Here is a 15,645-nt window from a genome sequence, read left to right as displayed (position 1 = left end):
CATTTTTTGATTGAAACAAGTATTCTGAAGAGTTGACTAGATTTACAGACTTCTTTATTCTCCTGTAACCAGACAAGAAGCACAAGTCCCTCGATTACCAGTTTGCTATGTCATTTTTTCCCATTATTTCTGTTGCTGGCTGAATTCAGTAGCTGCATAAACCTTTCAGTTTGTATTTGACCCTTCTGGAGTCCTGTGGTATCTGAGAGCTCGTTGGAGCACACTGCTACCACTGACACCCAAACCACTATTACCCAAACCAGGATCTTTATGTCAAAAGGAGTTGGAACTGGTCAGTAAAGGTAGATAGTTGCTCCATTTCACATCTAAATCATTCAAGATAGTTTACGTTCTCCCATCCCCACATATTCCTGGTGCTAGGATAGAGATGGAGGACCCCCTAGAGATCCGTTCCAGACCTGTTGTCTGTGAATGTCCCTCCCTGAAGGCTGGTATTTCTCACACTCTTTCATTAGGCAGGATATACGTAACTGCTTTGCCTGTAAGGAGAGGGAATAGTATTGTTTGCTGGCAGGCAAAGCAGGGAGTCTCTGTGGAAGAAGTCTGAAGTCTGCACTTCAAGATGTTTCTGAGAAGCTTTTAAAATTGCTGATTTTGACCCCAGTGATCCCAAAGAATAATTAAAGAAACTGGCAAACCACTGAAAAGAGGTGATCCTGATTGCTGGATTTGGATTGTCAGAAAAAAACAAGAGTAGCATCTAACCTCTGACTATTAGAGATTAATGCATAAGCCACTTGAACACTGCAGTCATAAACTTTAAAGATTATATGCAGCATTGATCTTCCTCTGCTGCTTATTGAATTACTCACTGCTAAATTCAATGCAGAATTAAAGCACAGGAAGAATCAAAATATGATGAAAGAAGTGGTGGTTTGGGGGTTTGGGGTGTTTTCGTTTTGTTTTGGGTTTTTGGGTGGAGGGGTTGTTTGGTTTTTTTTTTTTTATTGCATTACTTGTACATCTCTTATGGTGTATGTAGAGCTAGGCTTCCTAGTTCTCAAAATATTGGTAGTATTACCTGTTCTATCAAGTGAGCTATATGGTATCTGCCTGTAAAGTGATCTTTACTGTGGGAGAGAAGGCAGTTAGCTGACAGATGGGTCAGATTTTGACATGGACCAAACTAGGTGGATTGTGCTGCCCTTAGCCTAATCGAGGTAGGAGGCTATGACGGCAAAAGACTTTCTTTAGACATAAATACCTAACCTGTCCAGCCCAAAATCATATCTCCTAAGCAGGAGATTATAGAAAATTACTAGTAGATAAATGACATTGCCTTTTCTAATATATCTTTTTAGTAGCTGTGTTGAAATCCCTTTTGAAAAGAGCAGTTGCACCGATAATTGTGCCATGTGCGCACTGCTCAAATGCATTATGTCTCCTTGAAAGAAAAAGAAAAAAAGATGAAGAAAGCAATTGTACCATCAGGTGGTATAAAGATTGTATTTCCCTCTATATAACAGCCATAGTGCCCAAAGGACGTATGGGGCTGTCCTCCCCCACAGTCAGTGGGGCATGTGTAGGAGAGGAGTGGGACCAAGCTCTTGGTTTCTGGAACATATCAACCCAAAACAGCCACCAGCAGCGACTGCCTGGGTAAAGAGTTCTTCCTTTGCCGAAGCCACTGAGAGCTTCATCACCAATGCATCCGAGGGTTCAGAAGCTGTTTCTTGTCATCTTCGATCTAGGGATTCTGGTATTTGGAGTTTTGTCATTTCCCACAGGAATGAATCTTGACACTTAACTTGCCTTGAATGAATTGCAGCAGCCTCCTCATATGCTAATTGAGCAGCGTGTCTGCCAAGGGAGGCTGGCAAATGCTGACAAAACGGCGATGTAAGTAGTGGTGTGATGTTGTGTCCAACAAATGCAGAAGAAAAAAAAAATCCCTTCCTACACCAAGTGTTTTCAGTTGATGCCTTGAGAATTGTTCTGGTTTGGTTGTTGTTTTGTGACAGCTAAAAAATCCATGGCTCTTCACCTTGTCAGCTAGAAATGTCACCATTCTACAAAAATGCCCTTTTTCTATTTCTGAAAATGATAAATTATTTAAAAATTGGTTTTATAGTCTCCAAAATGTTTAATGAGAATATACTGAATTGTCAAGCATCGTGTTTAAATAATATGAAAATCAGCATTTGTACTGCTCTGATCTGTGCTTTTATTTTAGATTTGCAGATTTTATCAGGGGCATGCTGAAGTTTATCCTGCTGCTGCTTTTATCTGGAGCAACGTTAGCATCAACCTGGTTTACTCTTACCTGTCTAACTAGTGTGACTCATCTGCCTTTAACCACAGGTATTGACAATTATTTTAATTCCTATTATTTATAATTGGTATTGCAGGCAAATATCTGTAGTCCTAAATCAATTATATTATAACCTGGTTTGGTATTTTTAGTAATACAGTAGTTTTACCAAGACAAAAAAAAATATTTAGAAAACCTACTGAATCTGAAATCTCTTTACCAGCTTTGAATAACTTCATAAAAATCAAAACCTAACAAAACCCAATCATAAGAACCCAGAATATACATTTTAAAATTTATTTTGGGACTGAGTGTTTTTCTGTTATGAGTGTTTTGGAATAACAGAGGTTGAGAAATAAACCAAGAGAGATCAGATGAATGGGAATAGCGTTGCATATAAGAAACAGTGGCATGTCTAGGAATTTAGGGTTTTGAAATTTATATTAATTATTGGAAGCATGTGGTACAGTTCAAACCGAGGTGACCCATCGTATTTTCAGCCATCTAAATCTGTCCCCGCACTGTGCTGTCCTCTGGTTTGCACCTGCATGCAGGTTCAGGGAACTCTTCCAGCCCAAAATTAACTCAGCCTGTGCCTCAAAAAGAGGGGAAAAAAAGCTGTTGGCAGGAGTGGGGGAAAAGCTCAGAGGTCTACTCAGGCTGCCAGCGAGCTGTACCATTAGTTGAAAATTAGCGCTGCTTAGTTCTTAAAAATCTGTCATTCGCCTTCCTGTCTGTACGAAAGGATTGATGCACCTGTGATTCCAAGACCTTCAACAGAGTAATGAGTTACAGTAAAACTAAGCCATCAAGATCTTCTAAAAAAATTATTAAAGAATTCTGTAAATCCATTTTAAATAAGGTGCCATCTTTGTTAAAGGCAACTTGATGCATTATAGGATAAATGAAAATTGTTTTTTCACATTTTTAAGAAAGGGTTTGGTGTGGCGAGTAGTATATAAAATACTGTTTTACTCAAATTAACTTTGAGTTTCAGTAAGTGCCCTTGGTACATTGCATATGTCACAACTATAATCTAAAGTGGGTACAGCAAATTGAAATACATGATCAATTCAGGAGAAACACCATCTGGATGGATAGGTCAAAGTTGTGATTTATCTTGAAATGTCAACTTTTTAAAAAAAGATTCTGCTTAAATAAAATGTAATTTAATCTATAAACAAATCAAATTTGATGGTGGCTATTGTCATACCAAATGTCTACACTTTTCTTTTCCATCAAATATAAAATAAATGCAATGAAAGCTTATTTCTTGTGCTTGCCTGCTTCATCACTACAAGCCTGCAGTAATGTAAATTTTTACAGTAACTCTATCATCTGAATTGATGAACATATAAATATCCTTTCAAGCCTATGCATAAGAATGAAGCAGAGAGGTTTCAAGAGGTGAAAGTCATTATGTATGCACTCACCAATGATCCAGACCAAAACTCGTGGAGCTCTGTCTCCTGATTTTATTTTTTGTAAAGAACTCAGCATGCAACATAGGTTCTAGAAGAATTCTTACTTGTTTATAGCATGTAGATGCATTATGGTGGGTTTTTTTGGAAAGGTGATTCACTGTCAAGACATAAAAGTACCTAAGGTGTTTGGGGTTTAATATAAAGCATCTTAAACTAGTACCTTTTGATAAGAATCTGGGGATTGGGTTATTCTTTTCATGCAGTTATTTCTTTTAAAACGGACAATTCCTTAGATTGAGTTGTAAATTATATTTTGGAGTTTTCTGTGCTGTTCATATATATGTCACTGTAAATGTTGAACCCTTTTCTACAAAGCACAAGCTTGTTTTCAATAGAAATGCCAGCAATATGGTGCATTCCTTAAAAAAAGGCAATCTAAAGCGTCACGGCCTAATGTGCAGCCATCAAATAATATCTCTTTTTTTTTTTTTTTTTTTTTCTTCTGTGGCATAACGTTTAAACTTTATAGATAGGCGGAGGGGAATTCATATCAGCCTTTTCTCATTAAAGTTCATATAAAATAGATGCAATGCGCCTGTTCAGTTTAGATCCTTGTACACAGAAAAGCAGCGGTATATCTTTATGAAATATGCTGTTATGGATGAAAACACACAAGCTATTTAAGCTAATTTATAGGACTTCATGCTAGATTATTCCTCAATGTAATGATGCAATACGATGATGACCTCTGCATTCCACAGTAATTGGGAGAAATGGTACATTTGAATTGATTTGGATTAACTTCTTTTTTTTCTTTCTTTTAATTAAAAGTTTGAGATATAGAGTATATCAGAGTATAAATGTAGGAGGTCAAATGCAGGCCATTGGCTGGCAGCTTTGGGAAGTGATTTGAGGTAGGTGGTTAAGGTGGAAGTCACTCTGCATAGGCATTCGACCAGTGTTGACAGTGAACTTCCAGGTAGTTATTCTCTGTGTGTTTCTGAAGAGCTGGAAGATGTACAAAAGAAAAGCAGCCATCATTGTGGTGTGTGTTTTGGTTTGTGGGTTTTGGGGTTTTGTTTTTTTTTTTAGTAGTAGCAGAGATCCCTGTAATGCTTTGTATCCCAGAGCTACTTTGCAGACATTGCTAACACCTGCAAAACAGGGATTGTTGTGTTATTGAGGACAACAGGGTTTGATGTTGCCAGAAGGTTAATAGGTTCCTCAGCTTCTTCCCGTTCTGTGGCAAAGACCACATGTGTTAGGCCTGGCAGTGCTACAGAGCCAGTGATGGAACTCAGTCCACACTTTCAGCTTTATCCAAATGCTGCGGCAGAGCAAGCAGGGTTCAGAACTGATTGTTATGGAAACTTGTGGGGTTGTACATTTGATCTTGCAAGGAGATTTTCCCTTCCAACCATCTAGTTCCGATTTTGTGAGGGGCTTCCCCCTCCTCTGTTGTCCTGCCTCTGATGTTGTTCTTTTGAGCAAGGCATGTTTTCCCTACAAAACCACAAGCATTGCCATCTTCAGCAATACCTGGAAACTGCTAAAATATCCACATGACCTGACGGACTGATGATGCAGTTAAAAGGAAGTTCTTCAATGGGACAGGACATTCCTTTTGATGAGGAAGCAAGACGCCTCATGGGAGTCTTTGCACTGGCCCGGTTGTTAAGGCAGGCTTCACCCTAGAGATGAAGGATGGTTAGAGAATATTGTCATCCTCTTCATCTCACCTGATGGCTGCTTGATCCATGAATAAACTTTGCATCCATAGGTAGACGTTGCCAGTGGTTTCCCCAGGTCCAAAAACAGTCCTTTCCTTTAGCATGTGGATATTGTGTGGCATACGTGCTCATTCCCCTCTTCTGAAATTCCTCTGCCTGTCTCTCACCTGGTCTCCAGAGTAAGCACTCAGGTGGGTAAGTTTGCATGGAAGCAGGCTTTTGAAATGCTAAAAAGATGAGAGAGTTTGGCCAATTATTCACCCTAAAGGGAAGGGAAGAAAATCTCTAAAGATTTGTTTTTAAAATAGAAACAAACCAATCCCCCTCTTTTAATCATCAGTATTCTTTGTAGCAGTTCTAGTAATGTCTGGTTTTTAAATATTGGGGGAGGAATTGTATTTGAAAAAACGGTCACAGCAAAATGGTTTTTTCCTGCACTTGTTTGTATAATGTTCTCCTAATTCCTTGTAAATAGGCACAATATCATTTAAAGATATTTCCTACAAAATGTAGTTACTTAGAGTGGAGACCTTTAATGCAGATATTAAAAATCAATGACTGCTTTGTGTTTTCTTTAAATGATACTGTTTAGCATTGTTTGTATTGTGTAATGCCTGCATTGCTCTGCATTATCATAATATGCTCCATTTTTCCTCCTGCCACAGAGCAAGCCAAGTCTTCTGTCATTTGCTGACTTCTTAATGTATCTCCAAAAGATTTTTTTATTAAAAGTGTATTCAGTCATGTGTATGAACTATGGCTGCCAGTATGGGGAAAAACAGAAAGCAAGGGAATAATGATATAGTGCCATCATAGCTACTATATTATCTATCTGAAACACCTCTTGTCAGCTAATCACAGCTCCTAAAAACTCTTGATTCTGGAATCGGCTTATATTTTAAGCAAGCTTGAATTTTCTTCTAAGAAATTTTAATTTCAATTTATATTTTTTTCATTTTTCAGCAAGTTTCAAAGACAATTTTATGTACACATTGAGCATTAAAATAGTTCTCTCCATTGAATTCCCAATGCAGCTGCTGATCTGTTTCTCTGTGCCAAGTCCATTGTTAGTGCGCTTTGTACTGAACTTCATTATGTGAATTTATGTACAATAGGATACTTTGACCCAAAATAATTGTGTAAGGCATTGTAATGCCAGTTTCAGTATCTTGCCACTTTGTATTGCTGGTGGTATCTCTGGATACAAATACTAGCATTTTCCAAAAATTGATATGCAATGGTAGTTGCTCACAGCTCAGATTGAATGTTTTCAGCGTAGCATATCAAGAATATTCTAATATTTATGAGCACATTCAGCAGAATTTTGCTTTACAAAATGTTTCATAGTGCTGCATGGCAGATACTCTGAATACGGTGGCAACTCCATGACTTGATGACTATATTTAGGTTAAAAGCAGCCTACACTTTATTTTCAGGTTCAACAGATTGAACATTATAAACACATCTGTCTCCCTGTCCTCATCTACAAAGCACAGTATTGAAAAAGAGAGACGGTAATTATTTAATACCAATTGTTTTATTCTTTACTATAAACAAGATGTGCTTGATAAGTATAAGGCAAGGGGACCCAGGGGATAAAACAGTGTCCTGAAAACATTTGTTTTTCTAGCTTCAGCATTGACCTGTGGGCAAATCATTACCCCCACCCCTGTTGTGCTTTTCCCACTCCTAAAATGGGAATAGTGACCTTTGTCTTCCTGAAGGCTTCTGTAAATCCACAGATAGAAGAGGGCTTAAAGAAGAACTAATTTAAAGGTTTTGTTTCAAAACAGTTTTAAAACCTAGTGTTAAATAGTGTACAGTGCTGGAAATTTGAGAGGAGCATTTCAGGGATAAATTTCTAAGAATCTGGCCACTTTAAATATCCATTGATAGCAAGCCTCAAATATTGTATGACTTCCAGCCTACCCCACCCCACCCAGCTTTTTTTTGAGGCTTACTCAGTAATTTCTTCCCTTTTTAGTTCTTCAAAGTAAATGCTATGCTTTTAAAGTGAGTTACACTTGCTTTTCTCTTGGGAAGTGCATAGAACAAATCCAATTTGATCAGATTTTTGGTTACTTTCATAACTATATCATGAGATAAGAATTTGATCAGTGCGTGCTGGAATGGAAATCCAGGCAATGAAACATATTGATGTTATAAATGCACACTACAGGGACATCCTACTTCTATTGTGGTTTTTGTTCCTGTAAGTGAATTACAGTAAGAATTACTGTCTTACCTTGAGGGAGTTACATTTCTCATGGAAAAATTAAGAAGGACTTCTTCGGTGACAATTCTTAGCATGGCCGGTAGCAAGAATTGAATTATATGGAAGTTTCATTCCACTTTACCAGACTTTAGAGAGTTTGATAGGAACTAACTTTGAATTGTTCAGATCATTTGTGGGGATACTAAAGTACTAAAGTCAACGAAGCATCCATCCACATGAAGCATAATCCTTTCATTTTGGCATTTGGGATGCTGTTTTATTGAGCAATAACAAAATTCCCTAGATCCCTGTAGGTTTCACTTTAAATTGTATGCAGCACCCAGGAGAACATATTGAGTTGTATTTACTTTCCTGTTTATCCATATGAAATTTGTGTGAGTCTTGGCTTGGTTTGTCTGAGAACCGTTACAAAATGTACAGAGTTCAAGAGTTTCTGGCAAAGGACTTTGGAAGAAGATACCGTACCACCTGCTTGCACTTGATACTGCTCTAGAGTATCTGCATTTTTTCTGTAAATTTAGCTGCAAAATACTTTTTTGTTAAAGGAATGGTAATATTTCATATTTTTTGTTAAAAGTCAGCCAAGATGTACATGCCAATGGGTTGATGAGAACTATTTACATCAGTGGAGGTCCTTCCATTAGTTTCATTTACTTTTGGATCAGATAGCAATGGTATAATTTAAGAGTAAATTGCTAAACATGTTGCAGAATATCCTGGGAAGTTCTGGGAACTTCTTTGGATGTCAGAGACACTTGAGACTCCTTCTGCTGTTTTGGAAGCTCATCTGGGGACACCAAGTGCATGCCATCATTGAAATCACATCCCTCTTTGAATTCCTGATTATTTTTTTTTTCCCCTGAGGTTTTTTTTTTTTTTCAATAAAGCTTTTTGCTACAGCATGTGGCTGGGAGAAAATAGTCTTTCTGGGATACGTGCATGTATTTGCCATCCAGTAGCTGAAAACCTGCAGGGGCTAAGAAGCCAGGAATGAACCTAACTTCTTACCGCTTTTTCTCCTGTTTGTGCTAAGGCACTGTATCAAATCAGTCCCCGCAGTCGGTACCTTGCTTCATCTAACTGGTAACGTCCCTAGTGCGATTATCAAGACACGTTTCATTCCTTGCTTCCTTCCTGGCCAGGAGGAGAATGAGTGCTGAGGGACTAGCATGGGTTGCCTCACACCTCAAGCATGAACATTGCAGGATGAAGGCCAGCCTGAGCCTCCTGCCATGGCAGCTTCAGGCCAATTCTCTGAAGCAGCTGGGCTTCGGATGGGTGTTTTGCCTTTCCTACTCTTTTGCACTGGCCAATCTGTGAAATAGCTGCTTAATTCACGCAAGCATCTTTAAAACATGACATTAATCAGTTGAAAGACATGCAGCCCAGTTCCATTATTTATTGATGTCCACAGCTGCCACTGTCTCGGGTGCACAAATTTGTACATAGCTTCATAGGCAGTTAATTCCTTTTCCTAAGAAAAAGTGATCTTTTTTTATACTAACAGCATGACATGCTTCCCCAGCATATGCCTAACCAAGCTAGCTGTTTGTCCTTGTTAGGCTTTAGGACATGATGTTAGCTTCTTGGTAAATCATCTTTTTCTTCTTTTCTTGTCAGTGCTTTCATATCCTTATATTCATTTCCAACGACTGTCATCAAGATTGTCTTAATTGAAAAAGCATTCGCTGTAACTTTAGCAGCTGTTCTTGTACAGTATAAAGTCATGGTTATTGTTTGTGTTCGTTCAGCGCAAGGTCGCTGTAATGGAAAGTAAATGGTCTCCACTAATAGGTGGTATTCTCCCTGCTACGGTATCTTGTTCCCCATGAGCTGGAATATGAGATGTGCTATTTAGCATATGAAATAAAAGGCAAAAAGCACTTTTGAACTCTTACTTGACTTCTTCCCATAACTTATTTTTCTGAAACTGCGTATCTTTGACTTTTTGTCGAGTTGACCAATTGCATTTGTGACTTAATTGCCAAGTTAATGGAATAAGCTTATTTGTGTAGCACTCAGGAAGACCTGGATGATTTATAGAAGCATGAAACAAAAAAATATTTTCCCATCACTACAGTATATACGCATCAAGGGAGAACCCTGTGGGCTTTCAGATGTACAATCTCGTTCACGTTCAGAGCCACTTCTTGAGGTTTACCAGTTAAACTAGTCCTTTCCATTAGATCTTAGAATTTAAATTGACATCTACTGGACACTATATTCTGCCTGTCCTTTTGCCTTGACATTTCCTTTTATTAGTTGCCAAATATGTGTGTACATATACATACCCCTTGTTTTATAAGTACTAGCTGTGATCTCAGCAGAGGTTTTGCCATTGATATACAGCTGGCAGTTTTTGGTGTGCACGCGTGAGGCGGGTAACGCTTTGGGGAAAACAAAAGATAATACTAAAGCTTCTTTGCTCATGGTAGTATGGAAGTGTGAGTTCTGTGCCAGTGGGTGTATTTGCTAAATGTATGGCTAAAGCAAGTTGTAGTGCAAAGGAAATGTAAGGTGGTAGTTTCTAAAGTACAGAGTTACTGTGCTTACTTGCTTGCTCTCTAGTCGTCTTAATACAGTTTAGTAAGTGATGAGCAATGATGTAATTCAACTAGCATATTTTAAAGTCTCAAATTTATTTTGAAGGCTTCTGTTTGATATATGGAAACTTTTGCATCTACTGTATTGTCTAAAATTTGAAGTCTTGATCTTTCAAATGGCTGCTGATCTTAGAAGCATGTTTTTGCCTTCTGCTGAAGTGAATTTAAGTTTCTGGAAATCATACGTCTAGAGATTGTGTCTGCTCAGAAGCACAATATTCCCCTTTCTTGGCTGTTGCTGTTCATGGAGGAGGTTTCTTTCTTCCTATTTGCAGCTCCACTTTTGATGGTGCTCATTATGGCTTTCAGCAGCTTCATGACTGTATTCACTGTTTGAGTTTCTAACACAGAATTATTGCTGGCTGTCACCTTCTCTTTGGGGAAAGTTCTGAAAAATTTCCCGAGATGTTACAAGTAGTTTCCTATAGATGCCTTTAATTGAGTGTAATGAGGGGCAGATGTTCATTTGTCTCGAGATATACTTCTGTTTCATTTATGTGTTGGTTTCTCAAGCCAACACAAAAATATCAAATAGCTGAATTCATTGCTCAGATCTGCTGGCTACGCCTGATAGCAGTGAGAGACAGAGCAACATGCAGTTGTGTTTGAGGTAAAGAGCAATTCAAAGAGAGGGTCATGACATTTTAAAAAGTGGTGAGAACTTGCAGCAAGTATCTATGGATCTTGTAACTAGGGAATCAGTTTTTCAGCGTTAGCTAGAAGAGCCTGTTAGGAAAAGCATCCTAATACTGGTTTGGTTTTTTAATTGAACACACCTGGCATCCATCTATAACTCTTATTCTGCAGTTTATAATAAGATAATTTGAGAGTTGAAAAAGTTATCATGGTTTATTTGTTCTTTTTTTTTTCTTTCTTCTTAACAACTTGGAACATTCTAGTATGTTAGAAAATAAGTGGGGGCCAGCTGTCCCTCCTGAAGTTGTGCCATCTGTATCTTCTTTCTGGCTGATCTTCTGTCCTCCTTTTCCTGTCCAGGCAGACTCTCTATAGAGAAGGAAATATGTCTTTGTGCCTTGGAAGCAAACCACATCAAATAGAGGATCTGATAGATAGCCCTTTCTGCTTCTTAATGCCTTTATCTCTTTGCTATGATTCTTCATATTTTAGGAAACAGTGATTTTTTTTTCTTAATTTTTTTTTTTAAGCTGGAATTTTTCTGCTTCCTAACAGTTTCTCAGTTGAAAGATTGAGCAATGCTTAACAGAAGATGAAGCAGAGCTATTTCGGTTCTCCCCTTTTCAAGACAGAAGAATGTAAATTAAACTGAACATGCAGTTTCTATTTTATATAAACATATATATCTGTATGAAAAAAAATTGTCTAAGGATTTTGTACCATACTGCAGTGAAAAGATGCTGTAAATAATTACCCTGTGACTTGGTAACTCTTTTGCATCTGAATTTTTTTTTCATATATTTTCTTGTAATTTTAGTAGAAACTTCAGAAAACATTCCAGACTTTTCTTTTTTCTTTTTTTTTCCAAGCCTTCTAATAATTTCCTTATACTTTTTACTTGATCATTAACCTCAGGTTGTTGAGGCTGCAGGTCAGGAAATCTTTCCCCTTCTCAAGGCAGCACTTAGCAAAGACTTATTTACATTTCTAAATAGGTCCTAAATTCTTCTGAAGTCTTATTTTTTTTCAGAAATAGTTATAATAGGTTTATTAATAGAAAATATATGCATATTAAGCATCTCTATTAAGATATTAAGCACTGTAAAGTATTTGGCAGTGTCAGAAAATGCAGAGCAAAATATTTGTGGTTACTGAAGAAATGTCTGTATTCTTCTGTTGATTCGTCCAAGAAAAATCATTTGTTGTACAGCGGTGAATAATCTGCATTATCAAATAGGTCCTGTTCCCGCCAGGCGCTGGGTGCCCTGCATTTCCTTTTGAAGCCAAAAGGGATTCAACATGTTGCAGCTCAGGCTGTGATGAATGCTAATGTCTTGATATCTGGAGACCATTAGTATTTATTTGTAAAATGGAAGCAAAATTAGCTTTGACCTTTACAGCTAAGTCAAAAGGTTAATCCATGTCCATTTCCAATTTGGTGCATTAATTGCTCCCTGTCTTAATTGTGTATAGGACAATAGTTTCTGTTCATTTCAGAGGTAAATCAAACAGTAGGTGATGCTTTGCATTCATAATTTTGTTCTGTTTGTTTTACATACAAGTGAATTCCAAATCACTGAATGTGTCTTCATGGGTTCTGTTTAAAAAAGAAATAAATCATTGTTTCTGATTTTTTTCCAAATTAATGCATGCATTCTGCCTAAAACTAGTGGGGTGTGATATGCTTTATGATACACAGAGGATAAAAATATGTTTATGCACTTTTCAGTTACTCAAGTATTAGTATTCTTGGCAGCGCTGAATAGGGGGAAAAGTGCCATCATGAAATTAATAACTGTTTTTGTTTCTTTTATAGCTACACTGTACACATCCTGCATTTTGTTGGGTATATTCCTCAACAGCAGCGTACCAATATTCTTTGAGCTCTTTGTGGAGACAGTCTACCCTGTTCCAGAAGGGATTACCTGCGGAGTTGTCACCTTTTTGAGTAATGTGTTTATGGGAGTGCTTTTGTTCTTCCTCACATTTTACCATACAGGTAGGAAATATAAGCTCCTTTGAAAATATAATTCTCCATGAAGACGTACCCTTGTCAGTAAAGGGGGGATTTGCACATACAAGTTCTGTTAATAATCAAATGTTTGATGGCTGAATCCCCCTACGTAGCAGCAAGGGAGAAGAACTTTAATTGTTCTTTTCTGTATGCATGCTAATAAAAATGAAAGGCTTTATTGCAATATGTATATAGTCATATTCTACTTACAGTTTGCTGTAGCCAGAAACCATCAAGATAATACACAGTCGTCATGTTTTTATAAAGGCCTGGGAACTGTAACCATTAATAATGGTTGTATCTATGGGTGTTCAAAACCCCAATAAAGCTAATCCTGTCCCATGCATCAGGGTATAACTGTATTGCCCAGGAGGGGCAGAGCAGAAATGCCCCATTTATGGTCAGCTCTGCACAGTGGGTTGGATGTACCATGGCAGGAGAGAGAGCATCTCTTGACCACTGCTCAGAGGTGAAATACTCATTCCTTTAGATAATCTAGTGGCCTAATGAGGCAGAACAGTGTTTTGCTTGACGTTTTCATCAACTTCTTCAGACTTTCTCATCTCTCGAGTATTATTTCCTTCCTCATAATGGTAACTTTCAACTTCCTAGTCAGTAGACTATAATATATGTAATTACTCTAAGATGTAAAATAATAACCCATCTTGCTTTAAAACGGAAATGGTCTTTATTAATTATTTTCAAATATGCAGATGTTTGGTTTGTATTTTGTTGTTCTGGTAAACATTTGCTTCATGATTCTATGATTTGTAAAGCAGTGTTTTGCTTTGGAAGCATTAGAAATTGCAAGCTTTTATATATTATCATGATGGCGTGTACTTCTTAAGACGGTGTGTTTTATACCCAAAAGGAGACAGAGAAATTTCAGAACGAATTGTGCTTGAAATTATGAAGGTTACAGCCTGGGGCAAATTTGCAGTGTGGTCGGTGTGTCTTGCTGCCAGGGAACTGCAAGCAGGTTAACAACCCTGTTCCAAATTGTGGTCTGAACACGAGCTGAGAGAAATGATTTTTTTAAAAAAAATTTTTAATACTGACATTGAACGGCATCATTGTAAAATCTGAATTACGTTCCTGCTAGCCTCGGGTGGCGTGATATTTAATCTTTACATTTTAAAGAATGCTTTTCTGACTTATATTAATTGGTGTGAACTCTGTTCACAAACACTGTTATTTTCAACATTTACATCTGAGCTGAAAGGCTACACAGATCATTCTGAGAATTTTTTCAGCATTTTTCATGGTAACAATCCAGTGTTTAGAATTACTTGATTGAGGATAGGGGTACAGTGTCTCACTTCTGACTGAAAGATTATGATAAAGTTAACTCATTCCCTCATAAACAGGGTATTTGGGCCATTTTTTGTCTCTGATATTTCTTTCGCTATAAGGTATCAGAAAATGTAGGTGAGGATAATCCTGAAATTAGTGTATAGATACACTTGGAATATTTTCCCTATTTATTCAAAGAAAAAATCAAAACGTAATTTGTGCTTAGGACGATCCATTCTCCATGATGCAGTATCGCAAATGATCGGAAGTACAAAAGCACGTGTGGTCGCTGGGGGGGATCGAAGCCAGTGGGTGCTATTGGTGCCTGTGATAAAAAATCCTGTAGAAGGTAGATAATGATCTTAAACATTTATGTTTGATTCAAATACATCCTCTAATGGCATTTAAGAAGCTTACAGATAAACTAGAACTCCATCAAATTCATCTTGTTCCCTCGGTTTTGCTTTTTAGACCAAATAATCTTTAGTAGCTTTAATTCGGATTTCTCTCTTTTTCTCCTTGTTCTCTGATATTGCAAAGGCTGTTGAAGAGCCAAGCCCTGGAAACTTTCCAGTGCACTAAGATTGTGGTCCAGCTAGCACAGTGGAGATGTAAACCTTTTTAAAGCTCATCTTCCCTGCTAGTGCTGTGCCGAGACCCAAAGCTGCAGCCTCTGGATGCGGTTTCCTTCACCTTTTGTGCAGGGACTTCCAAGGGAAAAGCAAAAGCAAACTGACCTTCAGCTTCGCACGATCGATCTGTTAGCATACATCACCAGTGCTGTCACACCTTCTGGATTGCAAAAGACATGGAGGATTCACAAGTTAAATTTGGTCTTTTAGGATATTTGAGTTAATGTCTGTTCAATCCAATGAAGCAAGAGTGTTATAAGGAAAATAGTAGCAAAGCATTTGCCTGTTGAGTTCTGGCATCACATAACATAGTCTTCTCCAAGCCTTGGAAAATTTTACTAAGGTTTTAATAAGATTACTGCCTAAACAAATCTGTAAGGGGTTTTGGTGGATGAGGAAGAGTGTTGTTGAAGGTTACTGATTTACAAAGGTTGATTTTTTTTAGGCTTTCTGACTTTTGTCCTTTGCATTGTGTAATATAAATTGTACTTTTTCTTTTAGCAATATAAATTACAGATTTAAGAAAGTAGCAGTGCTGACGTCTTGATTTTGATTAACTCAGACCTTGAGGGAGAGTTTAGATGCTGTAAAAATAAATAATAATAATAATAAAGGAAATTTTAAAAAAAGAAATAAACCAGCATGTCCAGTACAATTAATGTTTCTTCAGTAAAATGAAATTATGGTGCATTGTTTAAAAAAAACACAACAAATAAAACTGCTAATTAATAGCCAAATATCAGGTGATAGGATTTCTTGAGCGTGGAACACAGGCTAAGAGCAGTATGTTATGTCTAACAGCTAA

At 37.4% G+C, this 15,645-nt stretch overlaps 1 protein-coding gene across 1 annotated transcript in view; it reads left to right on the top strand.

The window, feature by feature from the left end:
• The window catches only part of SLC49A4 (solute carrier family 49 member 4), a 73,040-nt gene that overhangs the window by 49,768 nt on the left and 7,627 nt on the right, over positions 1-15,645 (top strand). Inside the window, exons 7-8 of the mRNA XM_064451224.1 lie at positions 2,195-2,322; positions 12,718-12,900. Of these exons, the coding sequence (XP_064307294.1) occupies positions 2,195-2,322; positions 12,718-12,900 (311 nt within the window). The remainder of the gene's footprint in view (positions 1-2,194; positions 2,323-12,717; positions 12,901-15,645) is intronic.

The sequence above is a fragment of the Phalacrocorax carbo genome, chromosome 5 (genome assembly GCF_963921805.1).
Source record: "Phalacrocorax carbo chromosome 5, bPhaCar2.1, whole genome shotgun sequence".
NCBI lineage: Eukaryota > Metazoa > Chordata > Aves > Suliformes > Phalacrocoracidae > Phalacrocorax > Phalacrocorax carbo.
Note: the sequence above shows the minus strand (reverse complement) of the source record. Positions and strands in the feature narration are given on the sequence as shown.